The sequence below is a fragment of the Cetorhinus maximus genome, unplaced genomic scaffold (genome assembly GCF_964194155.1).
Source record: "Cetorhinus maximus unplaced genomic scaffold, sCetMax3.hap1.1 HAP1_SCAFFOLD_488, whole genome shotgun sequence".
Lineage (NCBI taxonomy): Eukaryota > Metazoa > Chordata > Chondrichthyes > Lamniformes > Cetorhinidae > Cetorhinus > Cetorhinus maximus.
In genome coordinates this window covers 55357-69536 of record NW_027596430.1, presented here as the reverse complement: position 1 = coordinate 69536, position 14180 = coordinate 55357, and the positions used below count along the sequence as shown (strand labels likewise).

The 14180-nt window shown below is 52.4% G+C and overlaps 1 protein-coding gene across 1 annotated transcript; it reads left to right on the top strand.

Annotated features, from left to right (window-relative positions):
* Positions 1 to 7918: 7918 nt before the first annotated feature.
* On the top strand, positions 7919 to 13656 carry LOC144673845 (uncharacterized). Its single transcript, XM_078535487.1, has 4 exons — positions 7919 to 8068; positions 10714 to 10759; positions 11464 to 11550; positions 13176 to 13656. Exons 1-4 carry the CDS (start codon positions 7942 to 7944, stop codon positions 13270 to 13272), a joined length of 357 nt encoding a protein of 118 aa, XP_078391613.1. The 5' UTR covers positions 7919 to 7941; the 3' UTR covers positions 13273 to 13656.
* Positions 13657 to 14180: the final 524 nt, after the last annotated feature.

The following is a 14180-nucleotide window of genomic DNA, read 5'->3' as shown; positions in this document are numbered from 1 at the left end:
AGAGACAGAGAGTGAGAGAGAGAAAGAGTACAGCGACAGAGAGTGAGAGAGAGAAACAGTACAGAGACAGAGAGTGAGAGAAAGAAACAGTACAGAGACAGAGAGTGAGAGAGAGAAACAGTACAGAGACAGAGAGTGAGAGAGAGAGAAACAGTACAGAGACAGAGAGTGAGAGAGAGAGAAACAGTACAGAGACAGAGAGTGAGAGAGAGAGAAACAGTACAGAGACAGAGAGTGAGAGAGAGAAACAGTACAGAGACTGAGAGTGAGAGAGAGAGAAACAGTACAGAGACAGAGAGTGAGAGAGAGAGAAACAGTACAGAGACAGAGAGTGAGAGAGAGAAACAGTACAGAGACAGAGAGTGAGAGAGAGAAACAGTACAGAGACAGAGAGTGAGAGAGAGAAACAGTACAGAGACAGAGAGTGAGAGAGAGAGAAACAGTACAGAGACAGAGAGTGAGAGAGAGAAACTACAGAGACAGAGAGTGAGAGAGAGAAACAGTACAGAGACAGAGAGTGAGAGAGAGAAACAGTACAGAGACAGAGAGTGAGAGAGAGAGAAACAGTACAGAGACAGAGAGTGAGAGAGAGAAACAGTACAGAGACAGAGAGTGAGAGAGAGAAACAGTACAGAGACAGAGAGTGAGAGAGAAACAGTACAGCGACAGAGAGTGAGAGAGAGAAACAGTACAGAGACAGAGAGTGACAGAGAGAAACAGTACAGAGACAGAGAGTGAGAGAGAGAGAAACAGTACAGAGACAGAGAGTGAGAGAGAGAGAAACAGTACAGAGACAGAGAGTGAGAGAGAGAGAAACAGTACAGAGACAGAGAGTGAGAGAGAGAGAAACAGTACAGAGACAGAGAGTGAAAGAGAGAGAAACAGTACAGAGACAGAGAGTGAGAGAGAGAGAAACAGTACAGAGACAGAGAGTGAGAGAGAGAGAAACAGTACAGAGACAGAGAGTGAGAGAGAGAGAAACAGTACAGAGACAGAGAGTGAGAGAGAGAGTGTGTGTGTGTGAGTGTGTGAGTGTGTGTGAGGGTGAATCTGTGTGTGTGTGTGTGTGTGTGAGTGTGTGTGAGTGTCTCTCTGTGACTGTGTCTCTCTCCCTCACAGCCCTGGTTGAAGTGGGTGAGACCCGCAGGCCCTGAATGAGTGAAGCTGGATGTGAATGTGCAGTGAAAGCAGATCACTCTGCACAGTCTCCCTGTCCCAACTGTTCTCAATTCCCTCACAAACAATACAGGACTCTGAGTGCTTTGTGTGCTGCCTCCCTCATTGTCCCTTATCTCCGTTGGCCAGGCAGTGTGTGTGTGTGTGTGTGTGTGTGTGTTTGTGTCCGAGTCTCTCTGTTTACACGTTACATTTATCACTTCACCTGTTCCCCGCTCTCCCACACCTGCCCTCCCAGCGGATGCACCACTCTCCAGTCTGCTGTGCTCTAACCTCGCAGGGAGTCAGCGTCTATCCTTTGGAACCTTCCGGGCTTTTTCCCAGGACTGTGCCCCTGCGTCGGCAATGCGTTCCCGGAGACTGGCATCCTCCGGACCCTCAGGACCGCAGCCCCCGAGCGGGCAGGGGTATCAGGGAGTGTGGAGCGTGTGGGAGGTGGGGAACTCCTAGTCTGAGCTCTGGATCAGGAGAACAGGATAAGAGAGAGAGAGAGAGAGAGAGAGACCGGGGAGAGAGAGGGCGGGGGAGAGAGAGAGGGCGGGGGAGAGAGAGAGGGCGGGGGAGAGAGAGAGAGCGGGGGAGAGAGAGAGGGCGGGGGGGAGAGAGAGGTCAGGGAGAGAGCTAAGGTGAGAATGAGAGATAGAATCAGGGAGCAACTGATAAAAGGAATGAGTGGGATAGAGTAACTGACAGACAGAGAGTGAGAGAGAGAGAAACAGTACAGAGACAGAGAGTGAGAGAGAGAAACAGTACAGAGACAGAGAGTGAGAGAGAGAAACAGTACAGAGACAGAGAGTGAGAGAGAGAGAAACAGTACAGAGACAGAGAGTGAGAGAGAGAGAAACAGTACAGAGACAGAGAGTGAGAGAGAGAGAAACAGTACAGAGACAGAGAGTGAGAGAGAGAGAAACAGTACAGAGACAGAGAGTGAGAGAGAGAGTAACAGTACAGAGACAGAGAGTGAGAGAGAGAAAGAGTACAGAGACAGATAGTGAGAGAGAGAAACAGTACAGAGACAGAGAGTGAGAGAAAGAAACAGTACAGAGACAGAGAGTGAGAGAGAGAAACAGTACAGAGACAGAGAGTGAGAGAGAGAGAAACAGTACAGAGACAGAGAGTGAGAGAGAGAGAAACAGTACAGAGACAGAGAGTGAGAGAGAGAGAAACAGTACAGAGACAGAGAGTGAGAGAGAGAAACAGTACAGAGACTGAGAGTGAGAGAGAGAGAAACAGTACAGAGACAGAGAGTGAGAGAGAGAGAAACAGTACAGAGACAGAGAGTGAGAGAGAGAAACAGTACAGAGACAGAGAGTGAGAGAGAGAAACAGTACAGAGACAGAGAGTGAGAGAGAGAGAAACAGTACAGAGACAGAGAGTGAGAGAGAGAGTAACAGTACAGAGACAGAGAGTGAGAGAGAGAAAGAGTACAGCGACAGAGAGTGAGAGAGAGAAACAGTACAGAGACAGCGAGTGAGAGAAAGAAACAGTACAGAGACAGAGAGTGAGAGAGAGAAACAGTACAGAGACAGAGAGTGAGAGAGAGAGAAACAGTACAGAGACAGAGAGTGAGAGAGAGAGAAACAGTACAGAGACAGAGAGTGAGAGAGAGAGAAACAGTACAGAGACAGAGAGTGAGAGAGAGAAACAGTACAGAGACTGAGAGTGAGAGAGAGAGAAACAGTACAGAGACAGAGAGTGAGAGAGAGAGAAACAGTACAGAGACAGAGAGTGAGAGAGAGAAACAGTACAGAGACAGAGAGTGAGAGAGAGAGAAACAGTACAGAGACAGAGTGAGAGAGAGAGAAACAGTACAGCGACAGAGAGTGAGAGAGAGAGAAACAGTACAGCGACAGAGTGAGAGAGAGAAACAGTACAGAGACAGAGAGTGAGAGAGAGAAACAGTACAGAGACAGAGAGTGAGAGAGAGAAACAGTACAGAGACAGAGAGTGAGAGAGAGAGAAACAGTACAGAGACAGAGAGTGAGAGAGAGAGAAACAGTACAGAGACAGAGAGTGAGAGAGAGAGAAACAGTACAGAGACAGAGAGTGAGAGAGAGAGTGTGTGTCTCTCTGTGACTGTGTCTCTCTCCCTCACAGCCCTGGTTGAAGTGGGTGAGACCCGCAGGCCCTGAATGAGTGAAGCTGGATGTGAATGTGCAGTGAAAGCAGATCACTCTGCACAGTCTCCCTGTCCCAACTGTTCTCAATTCCCTCACAAACAATACAGGACTCTGAGTGCTTTGTGTGCTGCCTCCCTCATTGTCCCTTATCTCCGTTGGCCAGGCAGTGTGTGTGTGTGTGTGTGTTTGTGTCCGAGTCTCTCTGTTTACACGTTATATTTATCACTTCACCTGTTCCCCGCTCTCCCACACCTGCCCTCCCAGCGGATGCACCACTCTCCAGTCTGCTGTGCTCTAATCTCGCAGGGAGTCAGCGTCTATCCTTTGGAAACTTCCGGGCTTTTTCCCAGGACTGTGCCCTTGCGTCGGCAATGCGTTCCCGGAGACTGGCATCCTCCGGACCCTCAGGACCGCAGCCCCCGAGCGGGCAGGGGTATCAGGGAGTGTGGAGCGTGTGGGAGGTGGGGAACTCCTAGGCTGAGCTCTGGATCAGGAGAACAGGATAAGAGAGAGAGAGAGGGAGAGAGGGCGGGGGAGAGAGAGAGGGCGGGGGAGAGAGAGAGGGCGGGGGAGAGAGAGAGGGCGGGGGAGAGAGAGAGAGCGGGGGAGAGAGAGAGGGCGGGGGAGAGAGAGAGGTCAGGGAGAGAGCTAAGGTGAGAATGAGAGATAGAATCAGGGAGCAACTGATAAAAGGAATGAGTGGGATAGAGTAACTGACAGACAGAGAGTGAGAGAGAGAGAAACAGTACAGAGACAGAGAGTGAGAGAGAGAGAAACAGTACAGAGACAGAGAGTGAGAGAGAGAGAAACAGTACAGAGACAGAGTGAGAGAGAGAGAAACAGTACAGAGACAGAGAGTGAGAGAGAGAGAAACAGTAGAGACAGAGAGTGAGAGAGAGAAACAGTACAGAGACAGAGAGTGAGAGAGAGAGTAACAGTACAGAGACAGAGAGTGAGAGAGAGAAACAGTACAGAGACAGAGAGTGAGAGAGAGAAACAGTACAGAGACAGAGAGTGAGAGAGAGTAACAGTACAGAGACAGAGAGTGAGAGAGAGAAACAGTACAGAGACAGAGAGTGAGAGAGAGAGTAACAGTACAGAGACAGAGAGTGAGAGAGAGAAACAGTAGAGACAGAGAGTGAGAGAGAGAGTAACAGTACAGAGACAGAGTGAGAGAGAGAAACAGTACAGAGACAGAGAGTGAGAGAGAGTAACAGTACAGAGACAGAGAGTGAGAGAGAGAAACAGTACAGAGACAGAGAGTGAGAGAGACTAAGATGGAGAGAGAAGTAGGGGAAAGAGAGACAGACACCGAAAGAGACTGATAGGGAGCGAGGGAGAGAGAAGGAGAATTAGGGGAGTGAGAAAGTGTGAAAGAGTGACAGAGACAAAGAGCAACTGATTGAATGAATGATTAGGATGAATTAACAGGCAGAGAGTGAGAGAGAGAGAATGAGAAACACTCAGAGAGAGAGATACAGAGAGAGGGAAATACAGAAAGAGACAGAGAGACAATCAGACAGAGAAAGCGAGAGACAGGCAGCGATGGATAAAGAGAATGATGCTAGGATCAAGTAACAGAGAGACAGTGAAGGAAAAAGAAACAGTCAGAGAGAGAGAGAGAAAGGGACAGAGAAAGACAGAAATGGAGAGACAGAGAGAGAGAGGAAGAGAGGGCCCCTACAACTCTCCCTATCTCTGTAACCTGCTCCAGCCCCTACAACTCTCCCTATCTCTGTAACCTGCTCCAGCCCCTACAACTCTCCCTATCTCTGTAACCTGCTCCAGCCCCTACAACTCTCCCTATCTCTGTAACCTCCTCCAGCCCCTACAACTCTCCCTATCTCTGTAACCTCCTCCAGCCCCTACAACTCTCCCTATCTCTGTAACCTCCTCCAGCCCGTACACCCCTCCCTATCTCTGTAACCTCCTCCAGCCCCTACAACTCTCCCTATCTCTGTAACCTCCTCCAGCCCCTACAACCCTCCCTATCTCTGTCTCCTCCAGCCCCTACAACTCTCCCTATCTCTGTAACCTCCTCCAGCCCCTACACCCCTCCCTATGTCTGTAACCTCCTCCAGCCCCTACAACACTCCCTATCTCTGTAACCTCCTCCAGCCCCTACACCCCTCCCTATGTCTGTAACCTCCTCCAGCCCCTACAACCCTCCCTATGTCTGTAACCTCCTCCAGCCCCTACAACCCTCCCTATCTCTGTCACCTCCTCCAGCACCTACAACCCTCCCTATCTCTGTAACCTCCTCCAGCCCCTACAACCCTCCCTATCTCTGTAACTTCCTCCAGCCCCTACACCCCTCCCTATCTCTGTAACCTCCTCCAGCCCCTACAACCCTCCCTATCTCTGTATCCTCCTCCATCCCCTACACCCCTCCCTATCTCTGTAACCTCCTCCAGCCCCTACAACCCTCCCTATGTCTGTATCCTCCTCCAGCCCCTACAACCCTCCCTATCTCTGTATCCTCCTCCATCCCCTACAACCCTCCCTATCTCTGTAACCTCCTCCAGCCCCTTCAAACCTCCCTATCTCTGTAACCTCATCCAGCCCCTACACCCCTCCCTATCTCTGTAACCTCATCCAGCCCCTATAACCCTCCCTATCTCTGTAACCTCATCCAGCCCCTACAACCCTCCCTATCTCTGTAACCTCATCCAGCCCCTACAACCCTCCCTATCTCTGTAACCACCTCCAGCCCCTACAACCCTCCCTATCTCCGTAACCTCCTCCAGCCCCTAAAATCCTCCGTACCTCTCTAACCCCCCCTACCACCTACAACCCTCCCTATCTCTTTCACCTCCTCCAGCCCCTACAACCCTCCGAGATCTCTGCGCTCCTCCAATTCCGGCCTCTTGAGCATCCCCCAATTCCCATCGCTCCGCCATTGGCGGCCGGGCCTTCAGCTGCCTGGGGGAGGCCCTAAGCTATGGAATTCCCTCCCTATACCTCTCCCCCAGTCTCTCTCTCTCTCTGTCCATTTCTCTCTCACTCCATCTCTCTTTCTCTGTCTCCCTCTCTCTTTCTGTCTCTCTCTGTATCTCTCTCTCTCTCTATCTGTTACTCTCTCTCTCCCTATCTCTGTCTCTCTCACTCTCTCTCTCTGTGTCTCTCTCTCTCTCTCTCGCTCCACTTCTCTCTCTTTCTTTCTGTCTCTCTCTCTCTGTCTCTCCTTCTCTCTCTCTGTCTCTCCCTCTCTCTCTTTCTGTGTGTGTCTCTCTCTCTCTATCTCTCACTCCCACTCTCTGTCTCTCTCTCTATCTATCTCTCTCACCCATTCTCTCTCTCTCTCTCTCTGTCTCTCTCCTCCTGATATTTGTAATGGTGATGTTGCTGTCCTGCCCCTAATATCCCCACACGTGTCTCAGTGTGAAATCCTGTTTGAGAGTCACCGCCCGGAAATGCGCTGAGGGACGGGGGGATGTTGGGGTGCTGTAGAAAATCAGGCTGTCTTTGTTATAATCCTGAACTGATAACTCAGTTACACTGCCTGATGGATACGGTACATTCACAGCACATCCTGCTCCTCTGTCCGCCTTCCAGCGCTGGCTGAGTTTCACACTGTGCGTCCGGTTGTTTGACAGCATGTTCACAACTGAGGTCAGGTTTCTCCCAGAGGGATAGCAATAACACCGGCACAGAGCACAGAAAGAGGCCATTCAGCCCACCCTGTGTCTACTGGCTCTCAGGAGGAGAATTCACTGGCACACCTCCTCCCCCCAACCTTCTTCCCCTTTCCCCTGCTCAGTCTCCCTTTCCCCATAACAATCCCATTCCCTCTTGAACCCCTCGAGTGACCCTCCCTCCCCCACACTCTCAGGCAGCGCGTTCCAGATCCTAACCCCTCGATTGACCCTCCCTCCCCCACACTCTCAGGCAGCGCGTTCCGGACCCTAACCCCTCGATTGACCCTCCCTCCCCCACACTCTCAGGCAGCGTGTTCCAGATCCTAACCCCTCGATTGACCCTCCCTCCCCCACTCTCTCAGGCAGCGCGTTCCAGACCCTAACCCCCTCGATTGACCCTCCCTCCCCCACTCTCTCAGGCAGCGCGTTCCAGACCCTAACCCCCTCGATTGACCCTCCCTCCCCCACACTCTCAGGCAGCACGTTCCCGATCCTAACCCCTCGCTGCGTGAAAAAGTTTCTCCTCGTGTTTCCGTCGCTCCTTTTACCTATCACCTTCAACCCGTGTCCCTCTGCTTCTCCATCCTTCCTCCAATGGGAACAGTTTCTCCCGATCCACTCTGTCCCAGACCCCCTCACGATTTTGAACACCTCGATCAAATCCCCTCTCGACCTTCTCTTCTCTGAGGAGAACAGTCCCAACTTCTCCAATTTATCCATGGAACTGAAGTTCCTCATCCCTGGAACCATTCTCGTGAATCTTTTCCGCACTCTCTCTCTCTCTAATTCCCTCAAATCCTTCCTAAAGTGCGGAGCCCAGAACTGGACACAATACTCCAGCTGAGGCTGAACTAGTGTCTTATACAAGTTCATCATAACCTCCTTGCTCTTGTACTCAGTGCCCCTATTAATAAAGCCCAGGACATTGTCTGCTTTATCAACCGCTCTCTCAACCTGTCCTGTCATTTCACTGTTCCTCTCTCTCTCTGCAGCTTCTGACAGTTATCATGGCAATCAGCTTCCTAATTTACCTCGCTCTCTACTATGAGGCATTTCATGTGCACCTCACACATGCCTACGCACATCTTGGATACGCAACAGCACAGCACAGCATCGGGCAAAGGTACCTGCAAGGTCAGTGTCGCGTATTAGACTGTCTCCTGAGAGGGAGAGAGAGGGACTGAGAGACACCAGTCAGTGTACAGATATCTCCCTGAGAGAGAGAGGGACTGAGAGACACCAGTCAGTGCACAGATATCTCCCTGAGAGAGAGGGGACTGAGAGACACCAGTCAGTGTACAGATATCTCCCTGAGAGAGAGAGAGGGGACTGAGAGACACCAGTCAGTGTACAGATATCTCCCTGAGAGAGAGGGACTGAGAGACACCAGTCAGTGTACAGATATCTCCCTCAGAGAGAGAGGGACTGAGAGACACCAGTCAGTGTACAGATATCTCCCTGAGAGAGAGAGGGAGTGAGAGACACCAGTCAGTGTACAGATATCTCCCTGAGAGAGAGAGGAGACTGAGAGACACCAGTCAGTGTACAGATATCTCCCTGAGAGAGAGGGGACTGAGAGACACCAGTCAGTGTACAGATATCTCCCTGAGAGAGAGAGGGGACTGAGAGACACCAGTCAGTGTACAGATATCTCCCTGAGAGAGAGGGGACTGAGAGACACCAGTCAGTGTACAGATATCTCCCTGAGAGAGAGAGGGGACTGAGAGACACCAGTCAGTGTACAGATATCTCCCTGAGAGAGAGGGGACTGAGAGACACCAGTCAGTGTACAGATATCTCCCTGAGAGAGAGGGGGGACTGAGAGACACCAGTCAGTGTACAGATATCTCCCTGAGAGAGAGAGGGACTGAGAGACACCAGTCAGTGTACAGATATCTCCCTGAGAGAGAGAGGGAGTGAGAGACACCAGTCAGTGCACAGATATCTCCCTGAGAGAGAGAGGGGACTGAGAGACACCAGTCAGTGTACAGATATCTCCCTGAGAGAGAGAGGGAGTGAGAGACACCAGTCAGTGCACAGATATCTCCCTGAGAGAGAGAGGGGACTGAGAGACACCAGTCAGTGTACAGATATCTCCCTGAGAGAGAGAGGGACTGAGAGACACCAGTCAGTGTACAGATATCTCCCTGAGAGAGAGGGGACTGAGAGACACCAGTCAGTGTACAGATATCTCCCTGAGAGAGAGGGACTGAGAGACACCAGTCAGTGTACAGATATCTCCCTGAGAGAGAGAGGGACTGAGAGACACCAGTCAGTGTACAGATATCTCCCTGAGAGAGAGAGGGAGTGAGAGACACCAGTCAGTGTACAGATATCTCCCTGAGAGAGAGAGGACTGAGAGACACCAGTCAGTGTACAGATATCTCCCTGAGAGAGAGAGGGGACTGAGAGACACCAGTCAGTGTACAGATATCTCCCTGAGAGAGAGGGGACTGAGAGACACCAGTCAGTGTACAGATATCTCCCTGAGAGAGAGGGGGGACTGAGAGACACCAGTCAGTGTACAGATATCTCCCTGAGAGAGAGGGGACTGAGAGACACCAGTCAGTGTACAGATATCTCCCTGAGAGAGAGGGGGGACTGAGAGACACCAGTCAGTGTACAGATATCTCCCTGAGAGAGAGAGGGACTGAGAGACACCAGTCAGTGTACAGATATCTCCCTGAGAGAGAGAGGGAGTGAGAGACACCAGTCAGTGCACAGATATCTCCCTGAGAGAGAGAGGGGACTGAGAGACACCAGTCAGTGTACAGATATCTCCCTGAGAGAGAGAGGGACTGAGAGACACCAGTCAGTGTACAGATATCTCCCTGAGAGAGAGGGGACTGAGAGACACCAGTCAGTGTACAGATATCTCCCTGAGAGAGAGAGACTGAGAGACACCAGTCAGTGTACAGATATCTCCCTGAGAGAGAGAGGGACTGAGAGACACCAGTCAGTGTACAGATATCTCCCTGAGAGAGAGAGGGACTGAGAGACACCAGTCAGTGTACAGATATCTCCCTGAGAGAGAGGGGACTGAGAGACACCAGTCAGTGTACAGATATCTCCCTGAGAGAGAGAGACTGAGAGACACCAGTCAGTGTACAGATATCTCCCTGAGAGAGAGAGGGGACTGAGAGACACCAGTCAGTGTACAGATATCTCCCTGAGAGAGAGAGGGGACTGAGAGACACCAGTCAGTGTACAGATATCTCCCTGAGAGAGAGAGGGGACTGAGAGACACCAGTCAGTGTACAGATATCTCCCTGAGAGAGAGAGACTGAGAGACACCAGTCAGTGTACAGATATCTCCCTGAGAGAGAGAGGACTGAGAGACACCAGTCAGTGTACAGATATCTCCCTGAGAGAGAGGGGACTGAGAGACACCAGTCAGTGTACAGATATCTCCCTGAGAGAGAGGGGACTGAGAGACACCAGTCAGTGTACAGATATCTCCCTGAGAGAGAGAGGGACTGAGAGACACCAGTCAGTGTACAGATATCTCCCTGAGAGAGAGAGGGACTGAGAGACACCAGTCAGTGTACAGATATCTCCCTGAGAGAGAGGGGGGACTGAGAGACACCAGTCAGTGTACAGATATCTCCCTGAGAGAAAGAGGGGACTCAGGGCGTCAGTGTGCTGCTGTCTTGCTGATGGAGAACGATTATTGTGTTTGGCGGGTTAAGATAGGAATGTGGTGGTGTTGGAGGGAGCTTGAAGGGCTCAAACACATCCTGCTTGCAACGAACTCTGAATTATCCTTTCTGACCAACCAGGTAATGGTGTGGTAAAGAGTGAAGACACTGCGATGAAGTGGTTCAGGTAGGAATGATATTCCCCGGACATGTTTCGTAAACTGCAGCATTTCTGCTGGTGCAGTGGGCAGTCAGTGAACTGTTGGGCACTGTCGGAGGGTCAGTGCTGAGGGAGCCCCGCACTGTCGGAGGGTCAGTGCTGAGGGAGTGCCGCACTGTCAGAGGGTCAGTGCTGAGGGAGCGCCGCACTGTCGGAGGGTCAGTGCTGAGGGAGCGCCGCACTGTCAGAGGGTCAGTGCTGAGGGAGGGCCGCACTGTCTGAGGGTCAGTGCTGAGGGAGTGCCGCACTGTTGGAGGGTCAGTGCTGAGGGAGGGCCGCACTGTCGGAGGGTCAGTACTGAGGGTGAGCCGCACAGTCAGAGGGTCAGTGCCGAGGGAGCGCCGCACTGTCGGAGGGTCCGTGCTGAGGGAGCCCCGCACTGTTAGAAGTGCTGCCTTCAGACCTGACATTGAGCGGGTGGCCCCCTGCCGTCTCCGAGGCCCTCGCCACTGGTTGCAGCGTCGGCCTCGACTATTGTGTTTCTTTTGCCCGTAACCCCTGCCTCATGGCACTGTTACCTCAGGGAGCCCCACCCGGACCCCTCCACTGTGGAGGGCGCGCTGCCGCCGAGCCTGACACCCGCTGCAATTTTGGGGCTTATTTCCCGACATTTACCATGCGCCCGGTCGACGGCTTTGGCTCGAGTGACATGACCGTGCGTCTCTCCGTAGGAAAGCAGCTGAGCAGGGTCATCCCCACTCGTCCTACAACCTTGCAGTCGGCAAGCTTAAGGAGATGGCAACCGATGTGGAAGACGGGTGAGTTTCATTCTGTCTCCCGCTCGATCATTACTTGCCCGCGATTGGCTGGCTCAGTGAGAGACCTCCACTGGGCGGGGCTGTTAGGAGGTTGAGGGGGTGGAATCGGGATCGAGTTTGTCCCACCCTTTCGCCATCCCGAGCTGGGGGCCTCTCTGTTCTCGTACGGCCGCTGTGCGTCCCATCGCTCAGCAACAGCACACTGCATTTACGTAGCACCGTTCCCATTGTTAAACATCACAAGGCGTTCCGGGGGGATCTTCACCGAAGAAAATTTCACTCCAAGCCCCGGGTGGAGATGATATGGAGGGGCAGCCATCCCGAGGCCAAAGAGGTCGGATTTAAGGAGCGTCTTAATGGTGGAGAGAGAGGGAGAGGGGGAGGGGATTCCAGAGCTTCAGCAACCCCCCCTCCCCCAACCCAGGCAGCTGAAGGCCTGGCCGCCAATGGCGGAGCGATGGAAACCAGGGGATGCTCGAGAGACCAGAGTTGGAGGAGTGCAGAGATTTCGGAGGGTGGTAGGGGCTGGAGGAGGTTACAGAGATAGGGAGGGTTGTAGGGGCTGGAGGAGGTTACAGAGATAGGGAGGGTTGCAGGGGCTGGAGGAGGTTACAGAGATAGGGAGGGTTGTAGGGCCTGGAGGAGGTTACAGAGATAGGGAAGGTTGTAGGGCCTGGAGGAGGTTACAGAGATAGGGAGGGTTGTAGGGGCTGGAGGAGGTTACAGAGATAGGGAGGGGTGTAGGGGGTGGAAGAGGTTACAGAGATAGGGAGGGGTGTAGGGGCTGGAGGAGGTTACAGAGATAGGGAGGGTTGTAGGGGTTGGAAGAGGTTACAGAAATAGGGAGGGTTGTAGGGGCTGGAGGAGGTTACAGAGATAGGGAGGGTTGAAGGGTCTGGAGGAGGTTACAGAGATAGGGAGGGTTGTAGGGACTGGAGGAGGTTACAGAGATAGGGAGTGTTGTAGGGGCTGGAGGAGGTTACAGAGATAGGGAGTGTTGTAGGGGCTGGAGGAGGTTACAGAGATAGGGAGGGTTGTAGGGTCTGGAGGAGGTTACAGAGATAGGGAGTGTTGTAGGGGCTGGAGGAGGTTACAGAGATAGGGAGGGGTGTAGGGGGCTTGAGGAGGTTACAGAGATAGGGAGGGTTGTAGGGGCTGGAGGAGGTTACAGTGATAGGGAGGGTTGTAGGGGCTGGAGGAGGTTACAGAGATAGGGAGGGGGAGTGAGGGCCAAGGAGGGATTTGAAAATGAGGGTGAGAATGTGAAAATGGAGGTGTTGCAAGACCGGGGGCCGGTGTGGGGTCAGCAATCACAGGGGGTGACGGGTGAACGGGACTCGGCGCGAGTTCGGACACAGGGGTTGTGAAGGGGGGGAGGCAGCAGAGTTTGGGGTGAGTTGACGTTTGCGGAGGGTCGGGTGTGGGAGAGCGGCCGGGAGAGCGTCGGAATACTCGAGTCCGGAGGGAACGAGGAGGGTTTCAGCAGGCGATGAGCGGAGACCGGTTTGGAATTCGGGCGATGTTACGGAGGTGTAAATAGGCGGTCTTAGCGATGGGGCGGGCACGAGGTGGGAAAACACACTGGCGGAGTGACTAACCCCTGAAACCTTGCCCCCTCGGCACAGGGAGTTGGAGGGGCTCCTCTCCAGGGCTGCGGGACACGGCTTAAAGGAGGCGCAAGACGTCTTGGATCACCTTTACAAGAAGCGGGATGATTCCTAAGGACCGGAGTTTCCCAGCGGAACTGCTTTTCACACCCTGTCGCCCATACATGGGGCGCCCAGCTAAATCTTTGAGATGTATATGCACTGTCGATCGATCCCTTATCTCCTCCTTGTGCTTTCGATCAATACTATAGTTGACTGGTTGTGAAAAGTTTTGTCTTAACTCTTGTTAACTCGATCGTATAACCTGGTTAATTAGACCTCAACGCAAGGCAGCTTGGATACATAAAAGTGTTCCCACCTCCCTGAGAAGCTGATAACCTTTGAAGGGAAATTCGGACTGCCAGTTAACCGCTGGGAGAATAACCCATCCAGATTTCACGTTTTAAAACCCTTACTGTAACAAATGGCTACAAAGCACCGCTGACTAAACACTATTTACATTCGTGGACAACTTTTACTTTCAGTCTCGCTGAGAAAAGAGGCAGGTTGACAAAGCCCTTCCCCCTTGCACTCATCGGGTCAAATGCAACAAAGCCGAATTTCAGACAACCACAACAATTTATACTTGCTGGAGTGAATGGTGCTGATCGGTTGGCAATTCAACTCTGACTGGCTTGGGCATTGCCGAGGGGGAAGCTTAAGTCGCCTTACTGATGAGAAGGTGAAGGGTGCTGACGTTTTGGAGACGGCGGCAGCTGCCTCTGAGTTTACGATGAGTAGAATTTGAGTCTCCCAAAGTCCCAGGAAGGTGTTGATCGTATCGGGGACGTAAACAGCGGTTCTGTAAACTGTTCTTGATTCCCCAGCCCGGGAGGGAGGGGGCTGCCAAACAACCTCTCAGTGTCTATCCTGGCCTCAGGGGTGAGAATGCAAAGGGGTAGAAGTCCTGCTTCCCATCTCCAAAGCTCCCGGGTGGACACACCTGGAGTTACCAGACACCAGCCCTCGGAGGATGTACTGAGC

What these genes read in the sequence shown, in the direction of transcription:
- LOC144673845 (XM_078535487.1), top strand. Translation starts at nt 7,942, where the DNA reads ATGGCAATCAGCTTCCTAATTTACCTCGCTCTCTACTATGAGGCATTT. An exon ending in ACTGCGATGAAGTGGTTCAG is followed by an intron (nt 10,760 to 11,463) that starts GTAGGAATGATA and finishes GTCTCTCCGTAG; the next exon opens with GAAAGCAGCTGAGCAGGGTC. An exon ending in GCAACCGATGTGGAAGACGG is followed by an intron (nt 11,551 to 13,175) that starts GTGAGTTTCATT and finishes CCCTCGGCACAG; the next exon opens with GGAGTTGGAGGGGCTCCTCT.